General features: G+C 45.5%; 1 protein-coding gene across 1 annotated transcript; it reads left to right on the forward strand.

Annotated features, from left to right (window-relative positions):
- Positions 1-994: 994 nt before the first annotated feature.
- On the forward strand, positions 995-19,322 carry dvl3a (dishevelled segment polarity protein 3a). Its single transcript, XM_072688440.1, has 15 exons — positions 995-1,505; positions 6,764-6,833; positions 9,487-9,605; positions 9,789-9,904; positions 11,052-11,187; positions 13,916-14,009; positions 14,098-14,167; positions 14,289-14,428; positions 14,538-14,614; positions 14,717-14,784; positions 15,136-15,285; positions 15,498-15,629; positions 16,143-16,310; positions 16,446-16,646; positions 17,222-19,322. Exons 1-15 carry the CDS (start codon positions 1,345-1,347, stop codon positions 17,548-17,550), a joined length of 2,031 nt encoding a protein of 676 aa, XP_072544541.1. The 5' UTR covers positions 995-1,344; the 3' UTR covers positions 17,551-19,322.
- The last annotated feature ends 1,573 nt before the right edge of the window (positions 19,323-20,895 follow it).

The following is a 20,895-nucleotide window of genomic DNA, read 5'->3' on the forward strand; positions in this document are numbered from 1 at the left end:
TATTTTATGGGATCAAATTATGGATTTTGAAATAAATAAATATATATATATTTATTTCAATTTTCTATATATTTTTCTTTCTTTGTCCTTAATTTATTTTATTTTAGAGTGTTTATTTATAGTGTTTACTATTCTTACACAACCGGTTGCAACTCTGACCCCTGCAATTTCCCTCCTGGGATCAATAAAGTATTTCTTTGACCAAACTAGTTAATCAATACGATCAGCTCAATCAAACTAGCCCTGTTTGGTCAAGCTGGCCATGCTGCTAGACCACCTCAACCATCCAAACCCAAGCTTGGACTGAGATTTGAGCTCAGAAAGCAGCTACCAGAAAAAGAAAGGAAGTCACATCCCAACTCAGAAGTGTAGAAGTGCGCTACTGATTTGGGACACGGCCTCGAATTCGCTGCAGTTCCACCTCTCTCCACTAAGCGTAGCATATTAGCATATTAACATAAGGCACATTTTAAGCATAGCATATTAACATAAGGCACATTTTAAGCAAATGGATTAGGACACCTCCATATTTTATGGAATCAAACTATGGATTTTGAAATAAATAAATAAATAAATATATATTTATTTCAATTTTCTATATATTTTTCTTTCTTTGTCCTTAATTTATTTTATTTTAGAGTGTTTATTATTCTTACACAACCGGTTGCAACTCTGACCCCTGCAATTTCCCTCCTGGGATCAATAAAGTATTTCTTCGACCAAACTAGTTAATCAATACGATCAGCTCAATCAAACTGGCCATGCTGCTAGACCACCTCAACCATCCAAACCCAAGCTTGGACTGAGATTTGAGCTCAGAAAGCAGCTACCAGAAAAAGAAAGGAAGTCACATCCCAACTCAGAAGTGTAGAAGTGCGCTACTGATTTGGGACGCGGCCTCGAATTCGCTGCAGTTCCACCTCTCTCCACTAAGCGCCGCCGTTTCCCCCACACCTCCTTTCCCACTTTCTTTCACATCAATTAAAGCAATACAAAAAGCTACTGGGAGAGCGGCCGACAGACGGGCTTTCCTTGGAAACGGCTGTTTTCCAACACAGATTTCCCCCCGTTCGCCTCCTTTTCGCCAGCCAGACCGAGACGGGAGACGATCATGGAGCCAGAAAAGCGTTTTGGCCTCTAACTTCGGCTCGGGGATACTTTGTGCTGGCGTGTTGGAGGTTCCCAAGGACTCCCGAGGCGCGGAGGAGAGAGAAGAAAGGAGCGGAGGAAAGCGGTTAAAAGTGGTGCGGTGGAAGCGGGACAGCTCCAAGCCCGTTCCCGGCGAGGGGAAGGGGGAGCCCGGGTCTGAATGAGCGCCGTGCCGCCCTCCCCAAGCTTTCGGCCATGGGGGAAACCAAAGTTATCTACCACCTCGACGAGCAGGAAACTCCGTACCTGGTCAAACTGGCCGTTCCTGCGGAAAGGGTCACACTGTCGGACCTTAGAAATGCTCTTAAGAAGCCGAACCACAAGTTTTTCTTCAAGTCTATGGACGACGACTTTGGGTGAGAGCTTTAAAAAAGAGGTTGATGGATCACATTTTTTTAAAATTAAAATTTCCTTGGTTTTCGACAGCTGCTTTTTCGAATTGTCCGTTCCACCTTAAATGGGGCAGTAGTTCCACTGGGGCGCCTAAGGCGCCCCAGTGGAACTACTGCCCCATTTAAGGTGGAACGGACAATTCGAAAAAGCAGCCAACTTTAGCACTTTAACTAATTTTCTTCGCCTTTTTTCCACTCACACGATCTCCAATCATATCAAAAACACAATTTCCCACCTTAACCTTAAATTAAAACCAATAAAATAACCCATAATCTCTAAATCAGTCAAACTAAATACGGGAGAAGTTCATTTAGGGTGACTGTGAAGTAGGGCTCCTTTTCCCCCACGGCATCCATTTTAAGACTGGCCTGCCCTCTAATATGGCTTTAGGGAGGTGGGGGTACAGCCTAACCGGCTGTGTGAACGTGTGAGTGTGTGTGTGTGTGTTTTTTTGGACCTGGTTCACCTCCAAGCCCAACACACACACACACACACATACTTAGTGTATTGAGCCTTGAATGGCGGGCATTAGCTAGCTATAGCTAAAATCTGGCCTACGCTTCGGTGTTTCTGTCGATTTTATTCGAATTTAGAGCTCGTAGGTGTGAACAGTGGCTCCAAACTCGGTCTTCCAGACAGATAGGGGTCTAATCTAGAGGTGTGTGTTAGTATGTGGTCGAAAAGAGACGATTCTGGGGGTTTAGTTTAAAGCTAAAGTTGTGTGGCGAGAGAATGACTCCTGAGTCGATTCTTTTGGATTTGGTTTTTTAAGTAGTTCCGTCGAACCGATTCAGCGGAGCCAGCTTGGTGTGTGGTGTTTACATTTGTGTTAGAGGCTGTAAATGTAAAAAAATAGGTTATTAAAATAATGTAAACACGTATGAGTGCGTGAAATTATACATTGAAGTATGTACGTGGTCGTAGGTTTAAAAAGATTCGTTTAAAATTAGGTTTAATGGTGTTATTCGGTTATGGTAATGAGTTGGACTTTGACCGATTCTTTCTGGTTCAGTTCTGGTTGGATGTTTGACCTAATCTTGGCAGAACTGGTTCAGTTGAGGTTTTGTGGTCTTTGTAGTTTTAACCATCTAGCTAATGGTCTGAGGTATGCAATGGGTCCTCAGAGCGTTATAGTACCTCCACCATGTTTAACAGCTGGTGCAGTGTTCTTGGGCTGGAATGCTGTACGTTTACTCCTCATTGCGGCCAAACGGCTCAATCTTCCTCCTGAAGGCCTTGTCTTTGCCTGTGTGGTCAGCTGTGTACCCGAAGGCGTCGGTTTTGGAGTAGGAGCTCCTCCTTTCTTGGTCAGCAGCTTCTTAGATCATGGCAGTGCAAAAATACATGATCGTAGACGGAGATCCTGGTGTTTCGACAGGTTCCTTGGTGGTTCTTGGGTTGCTTGAGACCAAACCTTCTGACTTGATGTGAATCTGGCAGTTGTGCTTTATGTTGCGTCAGAATTTAATGAATGGACCAATCGAAATGCTCCAAAATGACCTGAAAGTGTCCATATTTCAGAAAAGATTTTAATAAATTAAAAGAATTTAATAATTGGACCAATAAAAATGCTCTGAAATGATTCAGTCATTTAGTATCATTTACATATCTTCACATATAGACGCTTTAAAATTGTCACGCAAACAACAATAGGGCCGCGAGGGATCCTCTGTTGCACATCCCACCTAAACCTCCTATTCAGCCTACCACAGTTTAGCTCTCAGTGCTTTAGGAATCAGGCATAGCCAATAAGAACAGGGCTTATTTACATATCAGGCTTAAAGATGCAGTAACGGAAACAGTCTGAGAAACTGAGGTTTGCACAAATGTAGGTAAATAAGGAAATAAGTAAAATCTCTTAAAATGATTGGATATCAGACCTTGTTAAATGTTAAAATGCTAAATTTGTGATATTGATTGCTCTAATAAACTGGAAAGGGAACCGTTAACTCATGTAAATGTGTTAACATAACTGTTGAGATCAGAGCTGTGAGCTACAGGGTCAAGCTGGAGTGGCTGTTTATTCCTAATTGTTTGCAAACGTTCGCGTCCAACCCGTGAAACTGCGTCAGATATCCGATTTATTATCCGATTTATTATCTGTGTATTGAATTTAGAGGCACCTATTGAATAAATCCACTATAACACACTGTAGCGTTACGCTCCTAATGACTCGTTTTAGAATAAATCATTAAAATATGCGTGATTTATTCATTACTCCACTGGGTTCGGGAGGTATTTGTCCCAGTAAACCCAGTACAGAGCTCCATCTCCTCATTAATCAGCTGCAGGATCAGAAACTCAGAGTTTGGCGTGTTGAGCTCTCGTCCCTGTGTGTTGCGTTAGCACCCGGAGAGGAATGCCGACTCGGAACAACTGCGGCAGGCCGCTGTGGAATGCCGGGATCCGCCACTGGCTGTCAGTTTTACGGCCCGCGCTACGGCGTGAAATACAGCCCGGTTTGATCCTCCCTCTCTCCACGGAGCTCCTCCTCGGGAAAAAAACAGCACACTGTAAAACTTGGCCGTGTTTTATCTTTAACCAGATGTAAATCGGAGCGCTGGGATGGACTTCTGTTCCGGGCACACGGTTGATTGGCTGATACCAGATTAAAATTTATCGGAATATATTTACTGATCATTACTGAAGTTTTTATCTGGATTAAGTGTCGCTATTTAACTTTATTTATTAACTTTTATTATTAATCACTTATTAGCAAGTTCAGCGATATAATGCTGTTGTCGCTACGCTGGCGTACAAAGCTGATACCAACAGGTTAAACTAGCTGTCGTGCGCTTGCTATCCGCCATCGAGCTAACCTGGTGCAAGATCAGCAGATAATTGAGATCCAAATAAAATAATAAAGCGAGAGGGTGGACCAGCCCGAGCTTCTAATGTGATCTTCTGATGATGCCGTTAGCATCGTGGTTTTGACATTGTGCACATCCTTATTAGGGACGCACCGATCTGATACTAGGATCGGATATCGATCCCAATGCTGACAAAATGAGCTGGATCGGGTATCGGGTAATTAGTGTGATCCAAAGGACAGATCCATTCACGGTACCCATAAAAATGGGCTTCATAACCCAGGATCAGAATAACCTACAGACATCATACACAGACCACAGCAAACAGCAAGACCTCCCCCCTATCTAACCAGCACAGTGCCCTCGACCTGTCCTCAGCCATCAGTGAGTAATCCTGCTTGCCTTCCATATAAGGAGAACCGAGAAGCTGCTGGTATCGGATCGGTATCGGCCGATACACAAAGTTCTTGTATCAGTATCTGTATCGGAACCGAAACAGAAGGTGGATTGGTGCATCTCTAATTCTTACTGAGCAGCTCAGTCCACGGCGTGTGTGTGTGTGTGTGTGTGTGTGTGTGTGTGTGTGTGTGTGTGTGTGTGTGTGTGTTAGTTGAGTTTTAGGCCTCCACAGGGTTTCCTCTGGCTCTTCCATGAAGGTCGTATTTGTGCAGGTGTTGCGGCGCAGTGCTCCCGACACCAGAGCCTGCAAATCTCTCGGACGGTCAGTGTTTTACAGTCGAGGAGGAGTCCTGATTATTAGCCTTTCTGACCACCCTACCAGCTGTTCTTGATCTTCAAGACCTCGACTTGACCTCCACCGAGTTTCTTAGACTGGCCTCCCGTGCCTTCATCAGAGTTAGGTTAAATACGAGTTCCTGACTGGGAGGTTGCACATGAGCGTCTCCTCGGGTCGTGAGTTCTGGTGGGGAATTGGTCAATGATGTCGGTTCCAGAGTTGACCTGACCTTCACCCTCTGTTATAATGGCAGAGAAGAAGACCATCTGTAATGGATGGAGCAGAATTCTTTGTTTATCAGAGCAGGTAATGCTGCAGTTTATCCACGGCAGTCTGACTGCTCTGCTAGCACGGTGCTAGCGATTAGCTCTACATTAGCCACCATTTTCCATGTCGCTCTGATTGAAAAAGCACTTGAACGTCACCTGTGTGAAGTACGACCTTTTGACTAGCACGTGAACCCGACACTACTTCCATTAGGAACTGAGGAAACCTCTACTACATGTTCTAGTCTTCTCCTGCTCGGAGGGCATCAGTCATGCCAATGTTCAGAGTGTTCGGCAGCTGCTTGGAGCGGCACATGGCTGCTGATTGTTGGATTTTTCTAAAGCTTAGAAATTGGTGAACGAGCCCTTATCTGAACCACGGTGTGTCGGTGTTGGTGGGCGTGTACAGGTAGCAGTGTGTTTACCCGCTCACACAGGACTGCTTTCATCGTCTTGTGTAAGACAGAGGTTACATGAGGTCGCGCCAGATCTGAGCGCCCTCCCCGCCGCGGCCCGGCCCGGCCTGGACATGCGTCCAGAGTTTCTGAGTGGATGTTTTCACCCCCTTTTGTCATGGTGGGACTCTCGGTCGCGTCTCACCGACGGTCCTCTTTAGTCTCTTGTGTCTCTTCCTCTTTAAAAGCTCCATGTGTGCTGGGGCTCTTTTCATCCCGGACGTTTTTTTGGCTCATTTGCGTATTCTAATGTATTCGAGGAGACGCCTCCCCCAGGATTAACAGCCGGGGCTGTGGTTTGATTGATGTTTGGCGAGTTTGGACGTGCTCAGGCTTTTGTGTTTCTTATTAGGGGTGTAGATCACTAGGATGTGTTTTGTATTTGGATTTTAATTTATGTTTTTCCTGGAAAACAAAATATAAATAATTCTATAATAATAAAAAAATGGTTATGGTAAAATTTGTAAATTGTTATTACTATTATTATTTTTTTTTCTTTTCTTTAGAATTTAGATAAAATGCATAAAAATACATAAAAAAGCTTTTATGATTTGGGGCAGAAAATGAGTCAAATCTTATATTTTTATTTAAAATTGTGGGTTTTTCCTTGTCTTATTTTATTTTTTCCCCAATTATGATTTATGATTTTTGGGTTTTCTGACATCATACAATACATATACTACTACTGTACTATATAATATACTATTACTTACAAGTAATTCTAGCTAAGAAACTGTGTATATATGTGTATATATCTTTGCTATGTATGTTATTCATTCTTTATCATATTTTTAATTCATATTATTTATGTATTTTTATTTTCCCTCCATGATGTTTTTGAAAGGCGCTTATAAATACTTTCTAATAAATTCTATAATTATTATTTATATCACTTATTTTAATATTCCTAAATATGTGATGTATATCTCCTTGTTTCTGGTCTTTCTTCTGTAGGGTGGTCAAGGAGGAGATCACGGACGATAATGCCAAACTTCCCTGCTACAACGGGCGTGTGGTGTGCTGGGTGAGCGTGTATATACACACACACACACACACACACACACACACACACACACACACACACTTTTCCAGCTCAGCATAATTCATAGATCTGTTTTTGCATAATGAAGTAGAGAAATTAGCGCTAACGAACCCCCGTCCCGAATCCGACAAGGTCTCCATTTGGGAGAAGTGAAACCTCAGCATGCTTCTTGAATATGGAAGAGTTCAGGTGGTCCCGAATTTGCCCTCTCTGCATAACAACTCCCAGGAAACGAGAGACCACATGTGCGCTGGATGTTTTATGACCGAATAGCTGCTTTTGATTTTGATGCCGCTTTTTAAATTGATGATGTTCTTTTGGGCCAAATGCATTTCAGCGTGGGCTTTTAACAGTTTGTAAACGCTCATCATTATTTATATAAAATCTAGTCTTCATACCAAGACAAACACTAAAACGTAAAATAATTCACTACATGGCAACGCATGTGGACGTCTGACATTGGCACGTGATCTTGTTGGACATCGCATTTCAAAAACATGGAGCCTCCCTTGCGGCTGTAACAGCCTCCACTTTTCCAGGAAGAGGTTGGACCGGGTCGGTTGGGACATTGTGCCCATTCAGTCCAAAGAGCACTCATGAGGTCATACGCTGATGTTAGATGAGAAGGTCTGGCCCGCAGTCAACATTCCAGTTTATCCCAAAGGTGTTCCTGATGATTTTTGTATGCTTGGCAGCCTCGCTCCGTGATCTGCTGCTTAATGGGTGAGCCGTTGTTTTTCCAGCACGCTTCCAATCCACAACAGTAGCACTTACGATTGACAGGGCAGCTCTAGCAGGGCAGAAATTTCACAAGCTGAAGTCCCTGAGCTAACTTTCTTAGGCGTGTCAGCATTATTTTGGCTGTGTAGTACTCTAATAAAAACTTTTTATCTGGCAATAATCTTATTCTCATTCAGATTTTTATCTTTTTACCACATTACCAGCTATAACTTCAGGTGTGTTTTGGGTCCGAACCAATCTGACCATTTTGTGGCCGATTTTTATTTCTGGGTTTGTATTGTCACATTCAGATTTCCTCCTTCAGCAGTTTCCTAACATGGGCAAAAAGGGTTAATTTATGCAAATGATCACTGTTGGCAACCAAAACCAACCAACTAATAGTTTTGAAGCTGTTGAAGGATTCGTTGATTTCCGTGAATGGTCGTAACCGCTACGAGAGCTGAGCCCTATTCAAATGACATTGCAAGTGGCAATCCAAGGGGACCAAGCACTCGGCGCTTTTATTGAGCCAGTGGAGCACAAAAGGGCAACTGGCCTCGTTTACAGTAGATGTGGGGTCTCAAAAGATGGAGATATTCCACACACTTGAACTCAGCAGTGCATAGCCCTTTCCCCTGTGTTTTAGTCTCAGCAGTTTTCTCCTAGGAATGAGACCCCCTGGAGCCGCTACAGGGCTTTGGTTTCTGAACTTGTCACCTTTTTGACCGCTCATACATTTTCACGTCTGGAAAATGTAACGTTAGATGAAAACCACTTGCTGACACTGGTTGGCAATGATCGATAAACCGCTTCGGCTGCTTTCTGAATTAACCCAACCAGAAGGTTTTTTCACAGCTTTGTACGAACATAAAAGCCTTCCTCTGTTTTCTTCGTAGATGTCCGATCTCACTCTAGCACCAACCGGCCAACGCCTTTTTCCTAAAACATAAATCAGGCATTTGGGGAAATCCTCCTAGATAAGCAAAGCTGAGGCCAAATTCTCTTCAGAGCCAAAACGAGCAGAGTTTTCTTTGCTGGAACTGCCATTCAGATCGTCCTGAGGAGCTGAGCTGTTAGTCGTTGCTTTCTCTGAGATGTGAGTTCGAGGTGATCTAATATGTATCATAATCATATATTATAATATTTTTATAATGAGGTAATGCAGGCACAGATTGTAAGTGCATGCCAATACATTAATCGGGACTAAACCAACCTGGAAGTGTAAGCTTTTATTGGTCGGGGTTTAGTGCAGTAGTCCGCTGTTCCCTAAGCACTAGGAAGTACACTGTTTGTTCTGAAGCTAGCGGGCGAGACCCCGAGTGGCCCGGCGGTCTAATGCTCTACCACTATGGCTCGAGTGTTGCGAGTTGGAATCCCAAAGCATGCCGCATTGCCATCAGTGGCTGGAGTCAGAGAGAGCACAATCGGCTGTTCTCTCTCCGGATGGGTGCACAGGCGTCCATTAGCTGGTTTGGTGGAGCTGGGCCCTAAAAGCACTAAAAGAGGTGGTGACGTGTTTAGCCCTTACCCTTCTAGTGTCTGGAGCATTGCTGGTGCTAGTAGAAGCTACGAAAGGGTGGGCTAATTGGCAGCACCAAATGGCGGTGGCATAAAAATGTCAACTTTTTTGTTTGATCAGTTAGAAAACCAACTAAATGTCACTTGTCCGGGGTTGTTGGCGTTGTTCTTGCATTGTCCCAGGTTAGCATGATGAGCCATAGATGAGAACGTGTTAAGAGAAGGGCTTGGTGTATACGATAATGACGGTAATGGTAATTGCGTAATTGGCGGTTCCAATCGGGGAGAAATTGGTTTAAAAATCGGATAATATTGTTTTATTATTATTATTATTATTTGAATGTATTCTTATATTAATAGACCCGTGCATGTTTTATTATTTCCTGTCTGTCTGAAGCTGGTGTCAGCGGACGGGTCTCACTCAGATGGATGCTCGGTGGCAGAGAGTCAGTCGGAGCGGCCTCCTTCCGGAGAGAGATCTCAGGGCATCGGTGACTCCAGGCCTCCCTCCTTCCAGTCAGTACATCCCTCTAACCACACTAATCATACCAGACCTTGGACAAAAGTATTGGGACACATGTGTGTTATGATTAAGTCCTGCATTGAGCACTATACTCATTTTGTTAGCTCAAGTGCAAAGCTAAAGATGCAAAGTCTTACACATTTTTATTTATTTATTTATTTATTTGTTGTTTCCAGTCCGAAAGCTGCAGGCAGCCGGCATGGTGTGGACGATGAGACTGAGACCGACTCAGTGGTGTCCCACAGGAGGGACAGAGACCGCCCCCGAAAGAAACATTCTCATGAACATTCAGGTACGTCCTCACCTGCCCTCGCCTCTCTGTCTCGTAGCAGGTCTTCACTCTGGTGACATTTTAGGGAGGGGATGGCGGCCTTTTGACCTTTTGTTGGGTCATTGTGGTGTTTTAGGGGGGTTGTACACTGTTAAACGTATAAGATCTTTGAAGAACTTTTGGAGGTCCTTCGGTTTAAAACTGTGGAGGAACCGTTTGAGGTGCTTTTGGAAGAAAAAGGGATCCTTGAAGGTTCCTCAAAGCAGATTCCTCCACAGTTTCAAACTAAAGGACCTCCAGAAAGTTGTTATTGAGCTATTTTGGTGAATATCAAGCTCGTGAGGCCACTGACTTTGAGTTCTTGTGCTGGTGATGGTCCCAGACACTGTTTGGAACATTGTAAGAGGTGATGCAGCAGAGAATAGGTGGACCTGCCCTGTGAATTTGTATATGGCTGGCCTGCTGTTGCACCCAGATACCCAATTAATGACACTTATGGTTGGCCAGGGCAGCTCTAACAGGGAAGACTGTGCTGACTTTTCTAGTGCCGGTGTTTGTCTGTGGAGACCACAGGGCTACCTGCTTGGTATTATACACCTGTTAGCAGTGGGTGTGGTCTGAAGTCAGTAATTAGTAGGCGTGGCCATGTAGGGTATGTTGGCCCATGGTAAAGCTTCAGAGTTGAGCGGTTTGGTAGGAAATGTTCTCTTCCTCACGTTTCCTCTCCACTGAGTCTCTGTGAGAGCTGTGTACACTGGCTTTCAAACATGGGATGCTTATGAGGGCTTGCCAGGAACCAGTATGGGGGGTGGTGGGGGGATTCCAGCTGCATTTATTAAGTTTATCCCAGTTAAGATCCCATAATTCAAGCATTGTGAAATTCAGTCAGTGGAATGTCCGCAATCCCATCTCCTGGGGAACGTCGGGGGGAACTTGGAGGGAATTTTGAAAGTCTTGTGGTTGAACTCGAGCCTCGGTGGTTGTTCTGAGGTAGTAGGAGTGTGTGTGCTGTCCTAATTCACATGCCTTTTAAATGCAGTTTTTACAGTTCAAATTCTTATATGTTGAGATTTAAGATCAGATTTGCTAAATTAGCTGTGGTCCTTAATAACAAGGAAAATGCAAAGAACATCTGGTCTAACCCTGCCCTTGTTTCTGCCCCCTGTAGGTGGAAGGATGAATGGCTACTCGCGGGTGGGCAGAGGGATGGACCTGGGTGGCTACGACAGTCGCTCCTCCCTCATGAGCAGCGAGCTGGAGTCCAGCAGCTGCTTTGACTCTGACGACGACGGATCCACCAGCCGGTGCGTCTCCCAGCCAGCTCTAGCTTTAACTTGCTGAGTTCCGGCCTCTAGAACACGACTTGGAGCCAGAACACACTGACCCCACAAACACCACACCACACCACACCAGTGTCTGGCTTACCGCTGTTCCAGAACCGATGAAGCAAGTTGAGGAGAGCAGTGTAGAACTGTAGGACCATGTGGGAGAGCTTTCTAGAACACCGTGGGTTAGGAAGAACAATCTAGAAATGTAGGAATGGGGGAGTTTACTTTTGTGAATAGAACAGTGTGACTGGAGCGGAGAACGTTTTAGAACTGTGAGTGGGGGAAAAAGTGGCCTAGAACAGTGTGCCGGGGGTGTGGGGGTGGTCCAGAACAGTGTGTCTGTGGGTGGGAATGGTCTAGAACAATGTGGGGGGCCTAGAACAGTGTGCCAGGGGGGCTGGGGTCTAGGACTGCGAATAGAAGTGGAACTGCCTGGGGGAAAAGAACGGTCTAGAAAAGTGTGCATAGAGAGTGTGGAATTAGAACTGCATGTGGTTGAGCGTTCTAGAACAGTAAGAATAAGGAAAGAACAATCTAGAACAGTGTGGATTGGGGTGGTGAGAAATATAAACAGGGGAATTTGGGAAGAATGTTCTAGAACATTGTGAATTTGGTGCTTCGTCCTTGCGCTGTATTTAGGTCTGTTTTGGCCGCTGCGCTTGCTTATCTGTAATGGTGTGGGCGGGGCTTAAAGCTGTGTATTAGTGTATTAGGTTTAAAACTGGATTTGTGTTCTGTATGAATCGGGACGCAGCATGTGTGTGTCTTTCTTCAGTGGGGCTGAACAAACAATAAACTGGAAGTTCAGGAGTAATGAGTCGGAGAGCGCGGTACAGCCTGGCAGCACTTCTGAGCGGGGAGTTGGCTGCCAGCTGGGCTGTGCAGGATATTTATTAGTCACTAGCTGTTGGTTTTGCTGAAAGCTTGCTGTAATTAAATCAGCCTCTTACAAACAATCTTTTTTTTTTTTTAATATTATTATTTATTTCATTTTTTTCCTTTTGATCCTTCAGTCTTGTTGCAGAAAACCACATGACCATGTTTGGATGAATTGAGGTGTCCTGTGCTTCGCAATTGGAGCATCTCCACATGTAACGTTTAAAGGGCCCATATGCAATATTTTTCATTAGTTTTTCCAAATGTTTATGTGGGGTTTTATGTACTCAAAGCAGTCGTAACAAATGCTTACAGATCTGTTTCCAAACCCTCCTAAAATAAAATTAGCGTTGGTGGGGAAATATCGATATGTCAAAGTATTGCGATATTGGGCTTTACGATACTGGATCGATTCTTGAACCGTATTGATATTTAAGGAATAGTTTTCAGGCTGTTCGGAGGCCCTGTTGAAATAAGGTGGGGGCTAAACTCTTGTTGGTGAGATCAGTCTAGGCAGCTTTTGCGGCAGTCTCCAATTCTTTCTGAGAACAAGCCGACTGACGAATGTAATGGTAAATTGCCCAAATCCTACGTTTTCTTGTACACGACACACTTGTGTTGGTTACATGGTCACATGACCATGTACACACTTCTTATTCGTTCAGTGTAAAGAGGCGGGACTTGACAGATGTATGTATTCAAGTGCCAATCAGGGTCAGTCAGTATAGCATTGTACCAAATAGAGGGTCAGTGGGGGTCTAAAGATAAATAACCTTGCAACTACACCATATGTCTAAATGTTTGTGGACACCCCTTCTAATGAATGCATCCATTGCTGCTGACACAGACGCACGCGGAGAAGTATTGCCAATATAATAGGACTGTTTAAAGCAGTTCAGCATGAACCTATTGGCAGCATGCTGACTAATGCCAGGCGTGGGCTATAGGGGTATAAAACCCCCCAGGCATTGAGAAGCTGTGGAGCAGTGGAAGAACTGTGTTCTCTATAATGATGGTGGTGCTCCATCTAGTATTTTTGGGATGAGGTGGGGGGGTAGTGATGGTCCTACAACCTGACCTCGCAAACTTGTCACTTTTGTCCTTTAATGCAATCAAATCCTCACAGCAATGCTGCTGCAAAATCTAGTAGAAAGTCGTCTTCTCTGGACGGTAGACACAGTTACTCCAACAAAAGCAGGATCAGCTCTTTTTAACACCCTTGATTTCAGGACCAGCAGTAAATAAGCAGGTGTCCCAATACTTTTGGGTTTTGATATAGTGTATGTAGTATGTAGATTTGAGGTGTGTGTGTGTGGTCAGTGTAGTCTGCTTTTGAGGTTTCTGCTCCTCTGATACAGTCCAAGGCCTCCACTGAGAGCAGCTGTTGGGTTTGGTGTCGGGCAGTGCACAGATGGTCTTCTCCTCAGTGGAGGCCTGAAGATGGTCAGAAACTGGTCAGCAGGACCCTGGGCTTAAAACCAGCCTTGCTTTTCAGAGTGGACTCAGGATCTGGAGTAAATGTGCACAGTAATAAAGCTGCACATGTGCCCGCAGTTCGTATGATGCTCTTTCTGATTGGATGAAGGCAGACTGGGTGCCTCGGGGCAGCTTTAAAAAATGTATTAATAATTGTATTTTTATTGGAAACATTTGAAGTGATCGTTTCCTTTACCTAAATGACCTCAGTCAGCTAAGACATGGTGAATAATGCATTAACATCCACCAATTAGCCATTACAATAAAACCACCACCAGGTGGAGTAAATTATGCAGAAGACAGAGAAGAGGTGTCCGCAAACTTTTAAAATGTAATTTTTCATGTTATTCAGCTTCAGCAGTGTGACGGAGCAAAGCGACTCCTCACGCCTGATGAGACGACATCGGCGCCGGCGACGGAAGCCCAAAGCTCATCACATGGAGAGGGTGAGCCTGTGGAGACGCATACTGAAGGCGTGTAGAGCAGTCCGAGGTGGTGATCTCACTATGTTCCTCTTCCTCTTTCTCTTTGTAGTCTTCGTCTTTCAGCAGCATCACCGACTCCACCATGTCCCTCAACATCATCACCGTCACTTTAAACATGGGTGAGTCCCTGATTCTCTCTGGTGAGGTCTGGCTCAGTCCACTCTGGATTCCGGTTCTGGTTTTGGGCTTTTTTTTTAGTGTGGCTGAGTCCTCTCCCTCTCTCCTCTCTCTCTGCTTTAGAGAAGTATAACTTCTTGGGGATCAGCATCGTGGGGCAGAGTAACGAGCGAGGAGACGGTGGAATCTACATCGGCTCCATCATGAAGGGTGGCGCCGTGGCGGCTGACGGCCGAATCGAGCCTGGAGACATGCTGCTGCAGGTGAGGGGCGGGGCTTAGAGATGGAATTAATAGCAATGCAAAGGGGCTCCTCGGAGATCCCTTGCGCCCCCCTGTGTAGTGATGCAGTCATTACTACCGTCTGTTGCAGGTGAACGACATCAACTTTGAGAACATGTGCAACGACGATGCGGTCCGAGTGCTGAGGGACATCGTGCACAAGCCTGGGTGAGTCCCTTCAGGCTGAACGTTGTGACGTTCTTCAGAAATGCAGGGGTTTGTGTGTGTTTCTTGTTTGTGACTCTGTCCGTTGTGTGTGTGTGTGCGCAGACCTGTCTCGCTGACCGTGGCAAAGTGCTGGGATCCGAACCCCAACAGCTGCTTCGCCTTGCCTAGGAGTGAGTGTGGAAGTTTAATGGCGGTTGTTCTTTATATTGGATCAAAATTCGATGATGAATTGACCAATAGAAACTTCCCATTGAAAGTTTGGAGGGTTTTTGTTTTTATTTATTTATTTATTTATTTATTATTTAACTTTCTCCTGACATGAAATTAAATGAAATGGGTAACGAACCGAATCCCATGTAATTTATGTATTTAATTAATTAATTAATTATTATTTTTTTAAACAATAACTTGAGAAGAAGGTAGACACTGGGAAGAACCCGGAGAGTTGGGGTGTCTGGGTGTCCCAGAGCCTGGTGTTCTTTCTTTAGCCGTCTAGCCCCCCCTCCTCTGTTTGTTTCCAGGTGAACCAATCCGGCCGATCGATCCTGCAGCTTGGGTGTCCCACACTGCAGCCATGACTGGCATCTACCCCCCATACGGCATGAGCCCTTCCATGAGCACGGTGACCTCCACCAGCTCCTCCATCTCCAGCTCCATCCCTGAGACCGAACGTAAGAAGGAAAAAACACTCCACCCCACACGACACACTACAGCGAGGCTTCGGGTGTCAAAAAGGGGATCGGCGCTACCTGCAGGCTAAAGCAGCGATTTCCAATTTCCAATTATTTAATTATTAATATTTCCGGCCAGCAGATGTCACATTTCTCCAATATTTCTTCGGACCCCTTCTTTTAACATTCTGTGCTTTATCTGTCTTTTTCAGGTTTTGATGACTACCACCTGTCCGTCCACAGTGACATGGCGACGGTGGCCAAGGCGATGGCCTGTCCAGACTCTGGGCTGGAGGTTCGAGACCGGATGTGGCTGAAAATCACCATCGCTAATGCCTTTATAGGTAAAAAAAACTGCTGTTTACTTTCGGAGTCAATATTTGTACATTTATTATATATAGATTGATGCACTCTGCTATATAATGTTTAAACCCTATAAATAATATTCCATTATTCTTTGTGGTCATTTTTTTTATGTCACTTGCATTCTGAAATTCAGCTTCATTCTGGTCATTCTCCAGCTTTACTGACCGTTTCTGAAGCCTCTGCAGCTGTTCCTCTTTCTGGACGTACCTTTCCTCCCAGTTGTCATTTTCCCGTTCCCACCCTAGCTTGAGCTCCTTTTTCACACAATCACGCATGAAGCTCCACCACCAGCTCCATCTTTTCAAACTGCTGCTAATGCGGCACCACTGGAGCTCGATCATCTGATGCTAGGGCCAGCGCTGTGCCTCTCAGGGGCCCATCTGAACACACCTTATTGCTTCCAAGCTCTGAAGTGTGTGTGTGTGTGTGTGTGTGTGTGTGTGTGTGTGTGTGTGTGTGTGTGTGTGTGTGTGTGTGTGTGTTCCTCCTAGGCTCAGATGTGGTGGACTGGCTGTTCCACCATGTGGAGGGCTTTGCGGATCGGCGGGAGGCTCGTAAATACGCCAGCAACCTGCTGAAGGCCGGCTTCATCCGCCACACCGTCAACAAAATCACCTTCTCTGAGCAGTGCTACTACGTGTTCGGAGACCTCTCTGGGAGTAAGTGTCTTGCACTCTTGCTCTCTCGACTTTCTCGCTCCCTGTGAACATCATTAATATCTCTCTCTCTCTCTCTCTCTCTCTCTCTCTCTCTCTCTCTCTCTCTCTCTCTCTCTCTGTGTGTGTGTGTTTCAGACATGGCCCATCTCTCTCTGCATGACCACGATGGCTCCAGCGGGGCGTCAGATCAGGACACGCTGGCTCCTCTGCTTCAGCCAGCCGAGGCTCCATGGCCCAGCTTCCCCTACCCGTACCCCACCCCCCATTCGCTGCCGGACGCTCCGCAGGCGTATTCTGAGGCAGGAGGAGGCAGTCCCGGCAGCCAGCACAGCGAGGGTAACTGCTCCTGCTTTCCCATCAGCCCTGTACAGTCACTGTGCAGTTAAAGCAGCTGCTCCAGTTCTCCATCATCTTCTCCAGTTCTCCGTTGTCTCCTTCTCCAGTTCTCCGTTGTCTCCTTCTCCGGTGCCCTGTCCTTGTTCTCCATCTTCTCCTTCTCCTCATTCTCCATCTTCTCCTTCTCCAATGCCCTGTTTTCCTTCTCCAACTGTCCATGGCCTTTTTCTCCATATTTCTTCTCCATCTTTTTTCTCCTCAGTCTTCTCCTCCTCCAGTTCGTCTCATTTATATCCATCTTACTCTCCATCTTAGTCTACTTGTTCATCTTCTACTCCTCCTTCTTCTCCTTCATTTTCTTTTTCTTAATTGCTTTTAATTTGTCCATCCCTGTGGGTGTAGAAGTGCTGACCACTCCCTCCATACTCTGGGATAAGTGTTTGTTCCAGTACTGTATAGTGTGTGTGTGTAGAACTGTGGGTCGTGTAAATGTCTTCTGCAAAAGTTTAAGCCCAAGTGTAAATGAGTAAATCCTGCACACAGCTTAGTCAAAGTTTACCACTCCTGTCCACCAGGGAGCAGCGGCTCGAACTGCAGCTGGAGCCGGATGGAGGGACGGGTGGGGCCGGCGGACTTCAGGCTGCCCGGGGCGAGCGAGACGGGAGGCGCTTCGGAGTTCGACTTCCGCCGTGAGCGTGCGCCCAGCGAGCGTTCAGCGGCGCCCCCTAGCGAGGGCAGCGTGCGCAGCGCCCGCTCTCACACCTACAGCCTTATGCACGCGGCGGCCCGAGCTGTGCCGGGGTCACCGTCGGGACGCCACCTCGCTCACGTGCCATCAGAGCTCACCAGCTCCCGCCGCTCCTGCAGCACAGCCAACGGGGAGTTCTTCGTCGATATCATGTGAGACTGTGGCCGAGCGCCCAAACCTGAACCGCCTTCTGAACTTCGAGAAACAGCCTAGTACTGAAACTAGCATCGCCTTACAGTCAGGCTGGACGGACACCACCTCTGAAGCTGCTGGACAATTTAAAGGGATAGTTTGGTGACAAAAAAAAAATAATAATAATAATCAGATGTGTGCACTTTTCAACGTGTTCCAAATGTAGATGGAGGTCAGATGAGATCAGATGTGTTCGGTGGCTGAACTTTTTAATGGAGCTAAGGATAAAACTAACAAGCAGTGGAAGCCTACATACACTAATTAGCATGGTGCAAGCTTAGATCATCACACACACACACACACCTCAAATTGTGAGGAGGTGTTCGGTCATCTCTAATAGACTTGCTAACGTGGTTTGACCTGTATGACTCTGTCTGTAAATGTGGACTGGACAAAGAGGCCTGAATAAAAATCAGGCATCAGGATACTGCTAGTTACTACTGGAGTTTATTTAAAGGGAAAGTTCACCACTCTTTCAAATTTTGACTTAAGAAAGTGGTTAAGATGTCAACAAAGTGGGTCGGAGTAAGCCTGGTCTGAAACGCTCCGTTCTCGAGAAAATGACCCAGTCAGATCTGTTCACAGTGGTGGTGAATGGAACCAGACGTCTGGACGATTGAACGCTTTGAAAAGCTCCCTCACTGAAAGGTTCGGGTTTTAGGAAGATTGTGTTTTTTTTTTTTTTTGTATTATTTTTACTCCATCCATGAAAGTCAGAGCACGTTCATGGTGGAGGGATACACGCAGGGTGTAGCGCGGCAAGAAATAGTCCCAGAAAAGAACCACTGGCCCCCCCCTCGTAATCATTCCATATAAAACTCAGAGGATGCACATAGTTTCACTGGTGGGTTTGGATGGTAAATGATATAACGGCTAGATTTGGGTTGTAGTCATGGCGACCGACGCCTGGTTCCATTCACCACCACTGTGAAGAAGTCTGAGTCGGCAAGTTTGTACATGAAACCACTCAAAATAACAGTGGCTGACCTCGGTCTGACTCCTGAGTCCACGGGAGAGAGAAATGAATGGCTTTCCGCTTTAATTACTCTCAGACACACTGGCCTAGGAAACGGATTTGCATATTTTGCGTATGCTAACACGGTAGCGTTAAGCAGAAACAACATTTTAACTAAAGCAAACTTCAGCCGCCGCACACGTCTTAGCTGACCGGCCTTATCTGGGGGGTGAAGATGTGTGAAACTGACTTTACACTGAACTCCCCCTTTAATCCCATCCTCTTGTGTAGGTAGCATTGCATTACAGTGAGTCTTCAGGCTGCTGGATGGAGGAACGGGCCCTATTAAAGAGCCCCTCGCCTCCCCCGGTAAAAATCCCAGTGCTGGTTTCTCGGCCGGAGTTAAAGGTAAGGTTTAATCTCCTGGAGAAATGATGATCTTCTCATGCAGAGCGAGTTTGGACTCCTGAACTGGAGGTGAATGTAGGCGGACGCAGGCGAGGACCCGCGGGTCAATCTGAAGATTATATTTGATATTTCTCATTTCCAGCTCTGTTGTAGTGTGTTTTGGAACTTTTTAGCTTTTTTTTTTTTTTTTTTTTTTTTTTTAATATACCTGCATCTCCTCTAAATGAATGTTTCACTCACAATCTTTTTTTTTTGTTTTGTTTTTTTTAATAATTAACCAAGAATATATTTTTCAGCGTTCGTCAGCAATAATGTATTTGGGAGATTTTTACAAAAAAAAAGTACAGAGGAGAGTTTGTTCTTTTTATTTATAAAAATAGATTTATGAACTGGCCGTTTTTGTGTCTGTGTGTGTCTGTGCGTACATTGGTTCAGGCAGGATCAGTGTGTGAGGTTACCTGAACGAGTGTGGGGGCGAGTCTAAGTGCCGTTCAGCTCTTCAGTGGCAGCAGGGGTCCGGATGAGTGCGGCTGACTCCAAAGTGCAGGTGCTTCTACTGATGATGTGGAGTTCTACACTCTAAGCAAGAATGGTTCTAGATAGTCCCTTAAAAAGGTCTTTGTGCAGTGCCACGTAAAAATGACTTAAAATTAAATGGCAGGGTTCAGCCTATCAGAGTAAAGTGGGAGGAAAGGGGTGGGGCTCTTTGTGGTACCAATGTTGTGACAGTGTGGTGCAGCAGGTGCTGAAAAGGTTCTGCTTTAGAACATTTGAGAATGTTTTAATTAAAGCTATGTCCTCAGCGAACTAAGGCGCCGTCACTGTGAGCAGAGGGTCGCAGGTTCGAATCTCTGTCATGCTGCCCAGAGAGGGCACAGTTGGCCTTGCTCTCTCCAGGGTGGGTAGATGGCGCTCTTTCCCCACATCGCTTCGTCGGGGTGCTGGCAGGGGGATCGCGTGTGATTGGGTGGGTTGGGTAATTGGCGGTCCAACTTGGGGAGAAAATTGGGGCGAATCAGGAAAAATTCCAAAAAATAAAACTAAATGCATTTGCTTGAAATTAAATGTTGATTTTTTTTATTATTAAATTTTATTTCTCTTTTTTAGGCGTTTAGGAGTTTTTTAAGGGAGCACTTCTGCTATCACAACTAAGTGCTAAGCAAAATGGTTCTAGATAGTCCTGAACAAATTGGATTCTTTAATTAGAGCTTTTTCTGTCTCTTTCTGGGGCTTAATAGAACAATTTAAACGAATGAATGTGTGTGTGTGTGTGTGTGTGTGTGTGTGTGTGTGTGTGTGTGTGTGTGCGCGCGCGCACACATATGGCTTATAAGCATGTTGAAGAACAATTTAACCAGGTACTGACTCTTTAAGCTAGGTGCTGTGATGGTTCTACATAGCATGGTTCTACCGGCAGCAGAAGAGCCGCCCCGTGCCACAGTTGAGTCTGACCACAAGGGGGCGATGTTGTGCTGTTTGCGCAATTACTCAGGAGAATTGGCGCCTGTACAACACCGCTACACACCGTGTAGACGTAGGGATGATGGGTAAGAGCACAGCTGGCCTGTCTGATTCATTTGGTTTGTCACATTCAGCTTTTCCACTTTCACAAAAGATCTGCTGAAGAGATTTTTAATACAGAAGCTGCTTCAGCTGCGACCCCACCCTCCTGCTTGCGTGGACGCCAGTCAGAAAGGCTTGCGTAACGACTCCAGCTCTTTCACAACCGTTTTGCAGCTTTGTGAAGATACTAACTGCCAAATCATCCCCCTGCTGTATGGAAGCTCAGGCTGTACAGCCTGGTGGCCTACTTTTGGATTGAAAGGCGGTTCCTTCTGTGCACCGCTCCTCATACTGCTTTAGAAGAACCCCCCCCTTGATTCCCTAGGAAAGCTTTCAGTGGATGATTCTTTAAAGAACTGTGTAAATCAGGATATGAAGGTTCT

This window comes from Salminus brasiliensis, chromosome 9 (assembly GCF_030463535.1).
Source record: "Salminus brasiliensis chromosome 9, fSalBra1.hap2, whole genome shotgun sequence".
NCBI classification, from domain to species: domain Eukaryota; kingdom Metazoa; phylum Chordata; class Actinopteri; order Characiformes; family Bryconidae; genus Salminus; species Salminus brasiliensis.